This window comes from Gouania willdenowi, chromosome 9 (genome assembly GCF_900634775.1).
Source record: "Gouania willdenowi chromosome 9, fGouWil2.1, whole genome shotgun sequence".
Lineage (NCBI taxonomy): Eukaryota > Metazoa > Chordata > Actinopteri > Blenniiformes > Gobiesocidae > Gouania > Gouania willdenowi.
This window is the reverse complement of record NC_041052.1, coordinates 7022995-7035639: the sequence shown is the minus strand read 5'-3', so window position 1 is coordinate 7035639 and position 12645 is coordinate 7022995. Positions and strand designations below refer to the sequence as shown.

General features: G+C 38.2%; 1 protein-coding gene across 2 annotated transcripts; it reads left to right on the top strand.

Moving 5' to 3' along the window:
• Window positions 1-2693: 2693 nt before the first annotated feature.
• lipg (lipase, endothelial) lies at window positions 2694-9076 on the top strand. 2 transcript variants are annotated; one of them, XM_028456453.1, is made up of 10 exons: window positions 2699-2998; window positions 4429-4598; window positions 4771-4950; window positions 5974-6085; window positions 6163-6381; window positions 6475-6717; window positions 6898-7018; window positions 8117-8344; window positions 8439-8543; window positions 8626-9076. In XM_028456453.1, the coding sequence occupies exons 1-10, from the start codon at window positions 2914-2916 to the stop codon at window positions 8636-8638; spliced, it is 1476 nt and encodes a 491-aa protein (XP_028312254.1). In that variant the 5' UTR covers window positions 2699-2913; the 3' UTR covers window positions 8639-9076. The 2 variants fall into 2 exon arrangements, with proteins under 2 accessions (XP_028312252.1, XP_028312254.1); XM_028456451.1 differs by having other exon boundaries at window positions 2694-2998; window positions 6163-6717.
• Window positions 9077-12645: the final 3569 nt, after the last annotated feature.

Sequence of the window (12645 nt, the reverse complement as noted above, 5' to 3'; positions counted from 1 at the left end):
TTAAATCAATAATAATGAGACTAACTAACGTACCACACACTGTGCACTCAGTGATTATATACTGTCTAGTAAATACTATTAGTATGGTTAAGATGATTAGCATGTTGACCGTTCCTACTGAAATATACTTCCAAGTTTCCCAAGATACATTTTGAGCCTCTAAAGACAAAAACCTGAAGCACACTGAGGCTAAATATCTCAGTTTATTCTCCACTTTTGAAAGTTCTGAAAACATTTTAAGTGAGAAAGTGAGCAAGTAGAATATCAACATGTGCTCATTTGTTCCATAAAACTCATCGAAACACGTTTCATGCCGACAATTCAGAGATTTTCGCAGATCCGCCATTGTGTTACTGACAAAACTTCTGGTTAACTTCAAAATAAGAGCCCTATTTACGAAAGGGTTAAAAACTAATGGAAGACAAGAAGAGATGCTTTTGTTTTGAAACAGGGATGTTTTTAGCTTAATGGAAGCCGGTCCAGGATGATTTTACATTCCGTTTGCATCATGGGATGGTTAAGTATTACTAGGGTGTCCACAAAATGTATATATCTTTATATATATCCGGGTATTTCTCGCGTATTGGAACGCACTACATACTCATTTTGACGTCAGACTTAGTATGAGTAGTTTGTTAGTATGCCATTTCAAACACAACCTGTGACTAATTGAAAAAAATACATGTGAACGAAAACTATATAAAATTATATTTATATTTTTGTCGACTAATAAAAATGAAACTATAATTCTGTCACATGGGAAGATATCCAATCAGAACTCATGTGATCATGAGTTTGATCACATCAACAAAAAAAAAATTATAAACTTGTATGGTTTACACTTCAGTCAAGAAGTTGCATTTTAGCCAAAAGACCATAATTAAAAGTGAATCATCATTTGCTGTCCAAATGAACACTGATAACTAACAAAAGAGACAATTATTCATCTTAGATTGGCATCAAATTAAGCAGCCCTCCTTTAAATCTTCCTCTGCTGGTTCTTCTGTCTTTAACCATCAGTCCCACTAACATCCCAGTATTGATGTCTCCTTGACTCCTGGTCCAGAGTCCACACGAGCAGCCAGTAGATGCTGGATGCAGACCCAGGGTCTGCTAGGGTGTCAGCAGGTGACACCTCCTACTGCTGGGTGCTGCTGTGTGTACACCAAACACTGGCGTTATTGTAGCACAGAGCTAAGCTTGAGTGCACCCATTCTTCTGCTCATCAGCGTAAACTGGTCAGAGAGCTAAGCTGATGGTTTGGCTGTGAGCCAAACAGAGGGGACTGATGGAGGCACTTCCCCCACATGCTCTGAGAAGGACCAACAAATGAGACGAGGAAGCCCTGGGCATTAATTAGTAGGTCAGAGATAGTAAATGTCATGTATTTATTTTTTATCTTGATTTTACTTAGGAAAGTCTCTGGTATTTACCGGAAATACCATCATATTTTCATCAGCGTTTATTTAGTTTGTCTTTTAGCAAAATGACGTCAAAAGTACAAAATCTTAACCAAAGATAGACCTTACGCCATGGAAGATTCCATTACATTTTTTGAAAGGATCCGCATCCATATTTTGATTCTGAATCAGTTGAAGAAAAAAAAAAAAAAACCCGTATTTCACATAATTTACAAATCTTTAAAAATCAGTGCATTTTATGGTGGTTTTTCTTTAAAAAAAAAAAAAAAAAAAAAAAAAAAAAGAACAACAAAAACCCATACATTTTGGGCTGACTTTATTCACACTGGACACTTTTATATATATATATATATATATATATATATATATATATATATATATATATATATATATATATATATATATATATATGTAGTTATTATTTATTTTTTTTGTTCTTGAAGAATTTAAGAACTTAACCAAATCAGAATCTGTTGTCGAAACAAAAGTTGAACCTTTTTTTGTTTAAATGTAATTTGATCAACATACCACTTGTTTTTAATATTTATACTTGAATTACAGTTAGTTACCATTTACTTGTTCTCGCAAATTTAAAAAAATTGAAATAAATTGTATTTCATATGATTTTGTACTTGTAAAGGTGAAATTTGTAATTATTGACATCGCGACATATCGGAATGCATATCGTATTGTTTAGTATTGCGATATATTGGGATATATCACACCGTCACATGCAAATCGTCAATCGCATCATATCGTACACCAAAATTCGATTGTAGCCGGGTTTCAACCCATTGAGGGCAGTAACTCTTCCATTTTTTTGCATTTTTTTTATTATAACATTATTACATACCAAACAAATTTGTTTTCAGTAGAAATACATTGTTTTTTGGGGTTCGATTACTTTTTTTTGGTGATTTAAACCGTTGTGTGGGTAAAAACTGAGGGAGTGTTTATTTTTCTCTACCCTGGATTGTCCACGTTTACTTTCTACCCTGTGTGTGTGTGTGTGTGTGTGTGTGTGTGTGTGTGTGTGTGTGTGTGTGTGTGGAACCAGTTTGACAACAAAGCCGTCTATTATCGTTACGTGACCTTCAACATCAGCTGCAGCAGCAGCACAAGTAGCTCGCGGGCGGATGCTGACGTCACGCGCACAACGTGAGAAGCCCTACTACGACTTGGCCACGCCCTCAACGTAAACACGGAGGCTTGACCAATGAGATGCGCGATAGATCAGCCGATGATCAGATGACTGAAAAGGGGAAACTATTTAAAACTCCTAATGACACGCTGAGATGCAGCTTTTATTCATTTGTCGAGTTGCGCACCGTAAACCGCTGCTCCTCCTCCTCACAGGCTTTTGTCACCACCGGCGGATTCAAACTCTTTCATTCTGCGCTTCCACCAACCAAATATATACATATATATATTTTACACCACTTTTATATCTCCAGGAGGCTTTTTAAATCCATACACACGCTGTGGCTGAGAGATGAATTATAAAGCCCTTTTACTGTGGATATTGCTGCACTTTGCTCCTTTCTCGTCTGCCTCTGAAGAAAACGCTGTCCTCAAAGGTAACACAAAACGCCTTTTGTGTCTTTTGTTCTTTGATTTTTAATTATTTCTTTTATCCCATAGTCACTTTACAATGAAACTTATTTTTCTATCAAAATAAATATTTTAAAAGTGTAATATACCAGATTTATTGGGGGATTTCTGTGTGTTTCTGCTCGATTTATTTGTATATTATATTGTGCCAAAGTGAAGGAGAAAAAGTGGTGTGGATTGAACAGAGCAGACAGCGACGTGTCGACACTTAACGCCACGTACGTACGTGCGTGCGTGCGTGTGTGCGTGTCGCTGAATCCGCGTTTTTACTGCAGCCCAAACCAAAGGCTGTTGGGTTCATTGTGCAGCATCTAGGCTGAAAGGATCAACATTCTCAGCATAAACCCAATGCATTTGTACTTTTTTTTTTTTTTTTTTTTTTTTTTTTAATATATTACATTTTTTCTATAAGATTTGGAATTAAAATATGCATTTTTATTTTATTTTTTATTTTTTGTAACACCAGCTGATTTTTCTGACCTGTCAACCTTTTCTTTTTTTTTTTTTTTAAACACAACTTCAATCTCATTGGTTGATAATTTTTTTTTTTTGGCTGGTTCAATCAACCTTGTGTAGGACCTCCGATTTCAAACTGGGAGATGAAGGACCAGCTCTACAGTGTTAAAAAAAAATGTAGAAGTTATTTTATGCTGAGGATTCATTTATTCAGACGCCTTTATTTCAGAAAATGTATTTTAATCTCTTAACATGTTTCGACTGCCTGTCTGCCTCAGAGGCATCTACTGATTACTTTGATGTGTCCAAATCATTTGTTACGGTTTTCGTTTTTATTCAGACAATATTTTTTTTTGTACTTTGAAATTTACCGTACTTTAATCTCCTGCCATGTTTTGACTGCCTGATAGTCTTCCTCAAATACATCTACTGATTGCTTTGATGTGTCCTGAACATGTTGCTTTGATGTGTCGTAATCATATGTTAAGGTTTCATTTATTCGGACAATTTTTACTGGAAATGTACGATGTAATTTGCTTTATTCAAATGACTTTTTTTTTCAACTGCCAGTTGTCAGTCTTAGTTAGAGGCATCTACTAGTTGCTTTGATGTGTCCTAATCATAAGTTAAAGTTTCATTTATTCTGACAACTTTTTTCAGGAACTTCACTTTAGTCTCCTGACATGTTTCAGCTGCCAGTGTTCCTCTGAAGCATCCACTGATCGCTTTGATGTGTCCTAACCAGTAAATGCCTCTGAGGAAGACTGTTGGCAGTTGAAACATGTCAGGAGATCAAAGTCAATTTCCTGAAAAAGTTGTCTGAATACATGAAACCATAACATATTATTTCAAGAAAAGAAGGCAAAATTAACTCGCTGGAATTGTGAAAAATTCTGAGCTTTTGTGCAGGGGTTAATGCTGTATTTTTTCCTGGTTGTAGAGAGTGGATTGGATAACAGGGCTTCTGATGGCCTTGTCAAGTACAACATGCGAAAGAGTTTGGATCTGGACCAGGAGGGCTGCTATCTCCAAACTGGAAACAAGAAGTGTCTACAGGAGTGTGGCTTTAATGCCACAGCCAAGACCATCTTCATCATCCACGGCTGGACGGTACATGCAGTTCGATACTAGATATCTAGATTCTAGGTCCCCTGAATGGTTGAAAACCTTTTGATATTATTGTTCGGACTTGCTACGTGGATGTGAGCAGTTGTATCTCAGAGGTCATTAGGTTAATGAAAGACTGGCTAAATGAACCATTATCACTTCCCCGTCCCTTTAGATGAGCGGCATGTTCGAAGGGTGGATGCACAAGCTGGTCTCTGCCGTGATGCAGCGTGAAAACGAAGCCAACGTAGTTGTCGTGGACTGGATCGCGAAGGCACAGCAGCTTTACCCCGACGCAGTCAACCACACCCACGAAGTCGGTGTGGATATTGCCTCCATGCTTGACTGGCTTCAGGTGTGTACCTTTTTTTTTTTTGTACGAACGCAATGACTTTTGTAATTCTGTCTGAGAGAATTATCTGAACAAACATCGGAGACACACCAAGAATAAGCAGAAAGATTCAGTCACATGTCTCATTCCAGTACTGGCATGGCACGGCACGAGTTGCCCTCTCTTGATATAACTTTTCTAAAGCCAAGGCTTCTACAGTATGTAGGTTGGATATGTAAATAGATTCCGTTGAAAATCAATGTTAATGAGGATGTAAAAAGAGCAGCTGACCTGCCTGTTGGTTGATTTATGGGTGATTGTCATTGGAAATGGGACAACAATCTCAAACACAATGTGGAAGGCTTATGGTCTTTGTCTGAAGCTTGGAGTCTGCTCTGATTCCATATCAATATTGGATATCTGTCTTTTTCCCAAAACAACCAACCGTATTGAATATCCGCTCGCATTTAAAATCTCATATCATACATTTAAAATTTTTTTTTAAATTCTTTCAGTTTGTGTTTCAGGGTCTTCTGATTTTTCAGTTTAATTGTAGAATATTAAGTTTTAAGGTAAACTGTATCTAATTTAAACCAAGTTTATACTTCTTTCTGCTGCTTTTCAAACTGATCTTTAGACATTTTTTTTAAATTTACATTAGAAATAGAATGGCAAATAAGTAGAATACATGGGTGAGTTTTTCTTCATACCTACTGTTGCTGACTATTGTTTGAATTTCACTTGATCAAGCCTTTTCTAACCATCCACACTACAAAATAAGTAATACAAGTATGTATGATTTTTGCTGGTATTGGCCAAATACGCAAAGCTGCAATATCTGTGTTGTATCCCACTTAATATCCTTGAATTTTTAACATTTAAGTGTGTTTACTGGTGTGATTATCAAGTAATCCACCTAAAATTTACTTGGCAAACACCAGATAATTCCAAATGATTTGAACTGTTACTTTTTTTTTGGCATTTTCTCTAAAATCAAGAAATTGTGTTACAAGGGTAACCAATTTTCTTCATGTTCTCACGAAACAGGACGAGTTGCTCCTGCCTTTGGAGAACGTGCACCTGATTGGCTACAGTTTAGGCGCCCACGTGGCTGGGTATGCAGGAACGTTTGTACGAGGCACCATCGGAAGGATTACCGGTAAGTTTGACGCAACACTATTGATCAAGGTCCCAAACGACCCCCAAAAAGACTCATCTGAACTTGATCCTTAACAGGTCTGGACCCAGCTGGACCAATGTTTGAGGGCGTTGAGGAGCAGAGGCGTCTCTCTCCTGACGATGCAGACTTTGTGGATGTTCTGCATACGTACACCCGGGAGGCTTTAGGTGTCAGCATTGGAATCCAGCAGGCAATTGGCGACATTGATATTTATCCTAACGGTGGCGACGTGCAGCCCGGCTGTGCCCTGGGCGAGGTGCTGGCAGTGGCTGGAAGTAAGTTTTTGATGCAACACTTTGTAGACTTTAGACTTTCCATTTGTGTTATTTTTAAGAAATCACTTACCGGTATGTCTTTAATTTCTCCAGATTTTATGGAGGTGATGAAGTGTGAGCACGAGCGCGCTGTGCACTTGTTCGTGGACTCTCTGATGAACAAGGAGCATGCGAGCTTTGCCTTCCAGTGCGTTGGCCCAGATCGCTTCAAGAAAGGAATCTGCCTCAGCTGCCGCAAAAACCGCTGCAACAACATTGGTTACAATGCCAGGAAGATGCGAAAGAGGCACATCACTAAAATGTACCTGAAGACTCGTGCGGACACGCCCTACGGAGGTAAAACGTGATACCACAGGCTTTTTATCTGATGTAACGGTAACCTAGACTTCCTACTGAGATAAGACACTTTGCTTTATATCACTAGTGTTTTTCCAGAGGTGTTGTATACACGTTTTATGATTCTTGTGTAAAACAATGACCACATCAAACATTAACTTTTGTACTTCCTTTTAAAAGGTTACCACTACCAGATGAAGATGCACGTATTCAACAGAAAACAATCCGACGACGCCGATCCCACCTTCTACGTCAAGCTTTTCGGCGCCCACAACGACACGACTAAGATCTTTGTCGACGTGTAAGTTGTGAACTCGAGTACCTCCTGTTAAACCAGTCTCCACTTTCACCTCACTCTGACGGTGCATAAAAGGCTTTCAAAGACATGGGTGCAGCAGCTCTTGTACAAGCAAACCTGGCAACAGGACATGCTGCATGTCTCGCTGAGACACGCTGCTGTGAAATTCATTTGTAATCTGAACTCTAGCCTTGTTTGCGCTGACCTTTTTTAGTGTCGGTCACAGATGGCAGCTTACATGGAGAGGGAACTGTTCCTGTGACTGGAAAATCTGTGATGCCTCAATATAGCAACAGGTTGCCCAGTGTCTACTGCTTAGATCGTTCTTAATGTTTGTTACCTCCACCAAGTGGGGATATTTTAACCAAAGATAGACCATACACCATGGTAGATTCCATTAGATCTTGGAGGGGATACTGGATCAGTTTGAAAATCTTTCATTGTTGGCTAAATTTCGCAAAAAAATAATTGATCAATCTTGATTAAATGAAATAGTTTTATGTTAATGTTTCAATTATTCAGACAACTTCTTTTTTTTTCCAGAAAATTAACTTTGATCTCCTGACATGTTTTGGCTGTCAACTGCCAGGCCAGTCTTCTTCAAAGGCATCAGCTGATTGCTTTGATGTGTCCTTGACTTCCGTGTATTAATTCCAGCAAGTTTTGTTTGTCTTTTTAAATACAAAAATAATGTCTTCTTATTCTAAAAAAAAAAAAAAAGACAAAACGAACATGCTGGAACTCTTATGCGGAGGTCAAGAACACATCAAAGCAATCAGCAGACACCTCTGTAGAAGACTGGTAGTTGACAGTTGAAACATGTCGGGAGATCAAAGTCCATTTCCTGAAACTCTTGTCAGTATAAATAAAACCTTAACATATAATTCAAAAAGAATTTGCTGGAACTACTGTATGGTTATTACACTGGAGATAGACTTTAAAGTGTGAATGATCATGATCAGAATCCCTGATTCAGATAACTGCCAATATTTGGCAATTGTCTGAGGTTTTTGCGCTCCGATTGCTCTCATTTCCACTGCACATACTTCCTGTGTCTCATCCCAATCCTGACTCAATGGGGGATGTCTTTTTTATGTCCAGCCACGAAGATACCGTCGGTCTGAATAAGACAAACACTTTCCTGGTATTTACGGAGGAGGACATTGGCGATCTTCTTAAGATTGAGCTGAGTTGGGAAGGAGCATCTGAGTCCTTGAACTCCTTTTGGAAAAACATCAGGAAGAACTTCTGGGCCTGGAATAAGAAGCCTCCCACAGCTGAGCTAGAAGTTCGGCGGATTCGTGTAAAATCTGGAGAGACACAGAAAAAGTAAGCTAGTGGAGAAACTTGTGTAGCCGCCTGACTTTTGGCATGTCTCGTTTAATCAAACATCAACCTATTTTTTTGTTTTGTTTCCCTTCAGGTTTACATTTTGTGCGCAAGACCCTTCAAAAACAGAAATCTCTCCAGGAGAATCCATAACTTTTGTAAAATGTCGTGACGGCTGGGAGGTGAAACCAAGAAAACGGTAGGGGACTTGAAAATGGCCACTTTAACAATAGATCAACCCCAAAAAATAGGAATTAAAACCAATTCTGTCTGATTAACAGGGTGTCTGTGTAAGACCATCTACTACCAATGCACCGTCAAAGTGGGGGACCCATTGAGGATTGTGGGAAAGCACTGCCTTCTCATTTCAGCACTTTTTTTGGTGGAGGATTGATCTACGCACGATGGAAAGAGCCTTCAGGTCAAAGACTCACGGGAAAGTTCTCATTGAGTTCATGAACTGAACACTGGGAGGGGTTCGGTCCAGCATAAAAAAAAAAACAGCTTGAAAGATGAGGTTGATTGGAAGATGTGGCAATCCGGACGGACGTCACAACGACCTGTGGAGTTACTGAACCTTTGGTTGTCTGGACTAGTGAAGTAGAATGCAGATCTGTGCCATACACACCAGCAATCGTAGTCACTGTACTGTATATTTTAAAGTATTTTTTATTTATGAAAAAAAAGTGGAAGCACTGCAAGACCAACATTATTTATCAGTACACATCCCATATGGAGAAAAATGTTAAATTACTTTCTTCCAGATGCAGTATTTCTGTGTTGGCGTGTATTTGTGCGTGCATGTGGTTGGTTGTGTGTTTGTGTGTGTGTGTGTGTTGTGACCAAGAAGTTTGCCTTCCTGCTGAGATTTACAATACAATGTATAACTGAAGGAGATGCCTAATCTCATTGCATACGTCTGAGTTTCTGTGCATAGGATTACTGTATATGTCTTTGTTTTTGTGGGGTGTGTCTGTACATAATGTAAATAGCTTTTTGGAAGAAAAAATAAAGTAATTTGTAAAGAAAAAAAAATCCCCTGTTGTCTTTCGATGCATCTGTTAGTTTCAAACAAGTTGGTTTTTAATCCAATTACATGCATTTTATTACATATTTATAAAAAATATATTTATAATATGCAACACTTAAACAAACAAAATTACAAACTATTACTAATATGGCCAGAATTAGCCAAAGAGGCTGTTTTTCATCTGTAGTCCCCTGGCCATGATGTTAAAAAAGCAAATAAAATACATTAACATGACAAACATACATGAAAATAATACTAAAATGTTCTTAAAATAAATAAACTGCACAGAAGACAAGTAGATCAAAACATTAAAAAGTACAGTTCAAGAGTAAGAGCTTGTAAAAGATAAAACTATAAAAGTCATCAAATAGTTATTCTCCCAGTGAGACCAACTCTGTGAGTTTAAAGCATTCCATGAACATGGAGCAGAGCAGATGACGGCTTTTTCGCCCAGTTCCGTACGGACAGTCGGAACCGTGAGTAAAAAAATCTTTAGTTTGTAAGTATTCTTTAAGTATGTCTAATTTATAAATGGAAGTGCAAACTTGGGCACTTCAATGTTGAAATTGTTCGTTTTCCCGCCTAAAACCTGTGGCTCACTTGTGATTGAACTGGTCCATATTTGGCCCTTGAAATAAAAGTAGTTTGACACCCCTGGTCTGGGGCGTGTCTCTTAAGTTGTTGTGCAGCAGTGGTTTTGTGTGTACTTTATGTGGATTCTCTGGGTAAGGGAATAAATGCTCAAAGAGGAAGATTTAAACAGTTTAAATTACTTAAGTGTAAACATGAATAGAAACGTAGTGAGAAAATGTTTGTGTACAAAAGGTGAATTTCTAGACTTCATAAAAGGTAGTGAGATACTTTAGGATTATGAAGCCCTTTGTAACTTTAGCAGGGTTTGTCATAAATTAGAATTAATCAATGTGCATCACAAACTACTGAGTTTGCTGAATTTGGTTTTACTTTTATGATTATAATCCCAATTTTCAACACACTTTGATATTGCCCAAAACATATATATATATATATATGTTGAAGACAAAGTTCATTTTTGTGTTGTTTGACAATCAGGAATACTCAGTAAACCACTTTCTGCGCATCCTGATTTTTTGCATAACCCCTTAAAACACGTAATGCACATGATGTCAGGTGATTTTCTGCAGCCGTTGTTGTTGTGACTGCTGCTTTCTAATTTCAGATTTTCTTCTGGTGACCCATTTTTCCATAAGACAGAGGACTTTGTGTAAAAAGGTCCAGCAGGTCTGTCTGTAAAACCACAGTACAACACAACAGCTAAAGCTCCACTTGGTGACTCAGCGTAATTTCAGTTATGGTAGCCGATAAAGGGACACCCTAATACCTGCCTCTCGCATTAAGGCAACCACGAGTCCACTAAGTCACCATCTGGTGATCCAGTAGAGCCCATTCCCACCACTGGTACCTCTGAGTCCGACTTTGAACAAAGAAGCAACAACACAGTAAGTCACGTCAATGTATTTATAGAGCACTTTTAAAAACAACAATTGTTGACCAAAGTGTTTTACGACAGAAATGGCAAAGAGGCATCAGAAACAAGAAGAACTGAGAAGGAACATAGTAATATATGGAAGTGGATTAGGCCAATTTTGATGGAGAAAATAATTGTCGAGATTAAAGTTGAAATTTTAAGAATAAAGTTGAAATTTAATGTAGAGATTAAAGACGAGATTAAATTCAAAATTCATATAAAATTCATGATAAAAGTTGAAGATTTGCCAATAAAGTCAAATCTACGGAAACTGACGAGGGCAAAGTTTATTTTTAAAATTTCTACTTTAATATCGACATTGTATTTTAACTTTGTTCTCAAAATGTCAACTTTAATCTTAATCTTTAATCAAGTTATTTTCCCTAAATTGTCCCTAATCCACTTCCATAGTAATACATACAATATAGTAAATAATACATAAATAAATAAAATACAACCCAACAAAACCTGTGATGGCAGGGGTATCTCAGTGTGAATTTTGGGAAGTGTTTTTAGCACCATCAAAAAGCTTTAGTTTGTTAGAACAAATGCCCCAAGGAGTCGTAGTATTTAAAAATCTGGTTTTACAGATTTCCTGCATTTGTAAAATCACATCCACACAAAAGCATTCCTGCCTCATCATTAATCTGCTCCTTTATGATCTTTAGAAGAAGTGTTTTATTGCACAGTTTAAACAACGTAATATTATATCAGTTCAGTTAGTTGAGCTACGAAAGCTTGTGAACGCCGCCCAATTCTGAGCAATTCCCACTAAGAAGCGGTTTTCTTTAACCAGTTTCCACACATGCTGAAGCCCAATCATGTGCTTAAAAGAGGCTTAAGACAAACTTGTCCTACTTTTTTCCCCCTCATGCTGTAAAGTCAGTAAAGCATACAGTTAAAATAAACTGGAATACCGTCAGAAGAGGAACTTTCTTTCGAGAAGATGTCAGAAAGAATCTTTTTCGCCGTACGAGAAGCGTCCTCCCTGTGGTTAAAGCTCTGAGCCACGTGCGCTGCAGATTAAAGGGGGCTGGTACTCACAGTGCCACATGTTAGGATGTTGGCTTAAGCATCACACCACTGCCCTGTAGGTGGGTGGGCGAGCGGCTGAGGTCACCTCATTTGCTCCCAGTCATCTGCGTGCACGCCCTGATGGCAGACTGAGAGAGAAACCGTGCACAGGAAAGATTTTTCTCAAACATTACATAGCGGAAACTTTTATGTTTAAAGATGGACTTCAAGTTGCTGTGGCTGATGTCAGCGTAATGAATGAGACATGCTAGTCAGAATCTTAAAGAGAAAGCATCAAGATCACTCAGACTGTGTTTCCCAGTAGGACGTCCCCTGCACTTCTACTGAAGTCAGATATAGGATCAAACAAGCAAAGTACACCTGACCTTTTCCACCAGGAAGTGAGTTCTCACATGATGCCATAAAACACACAACATACTGGACATTGCATTGCAGCATAGTGGATTACACAATGTAGATTAGCCATGAGGTTTTTCTACTGTACTCTTGCTGCGATTCAGGGAAGAATCACAGCAGGAACCAAACATTCGGTGTAATATTGTGGTTTGAGAGACTTGCAGGAATGAACCCGAATCAACAATGATTTGGCAGACTGGTCCAGATGGTTTTTAATGTGAAAATGTTCTCTAACATTTGGAAGTTGTCAGTTTTGCTTTGAGAAACAACGTCTCATCGAATACTGTTAGCATGTGCCATATTTGGTTCAATTTGGGGTGCACGGTGGCTAGC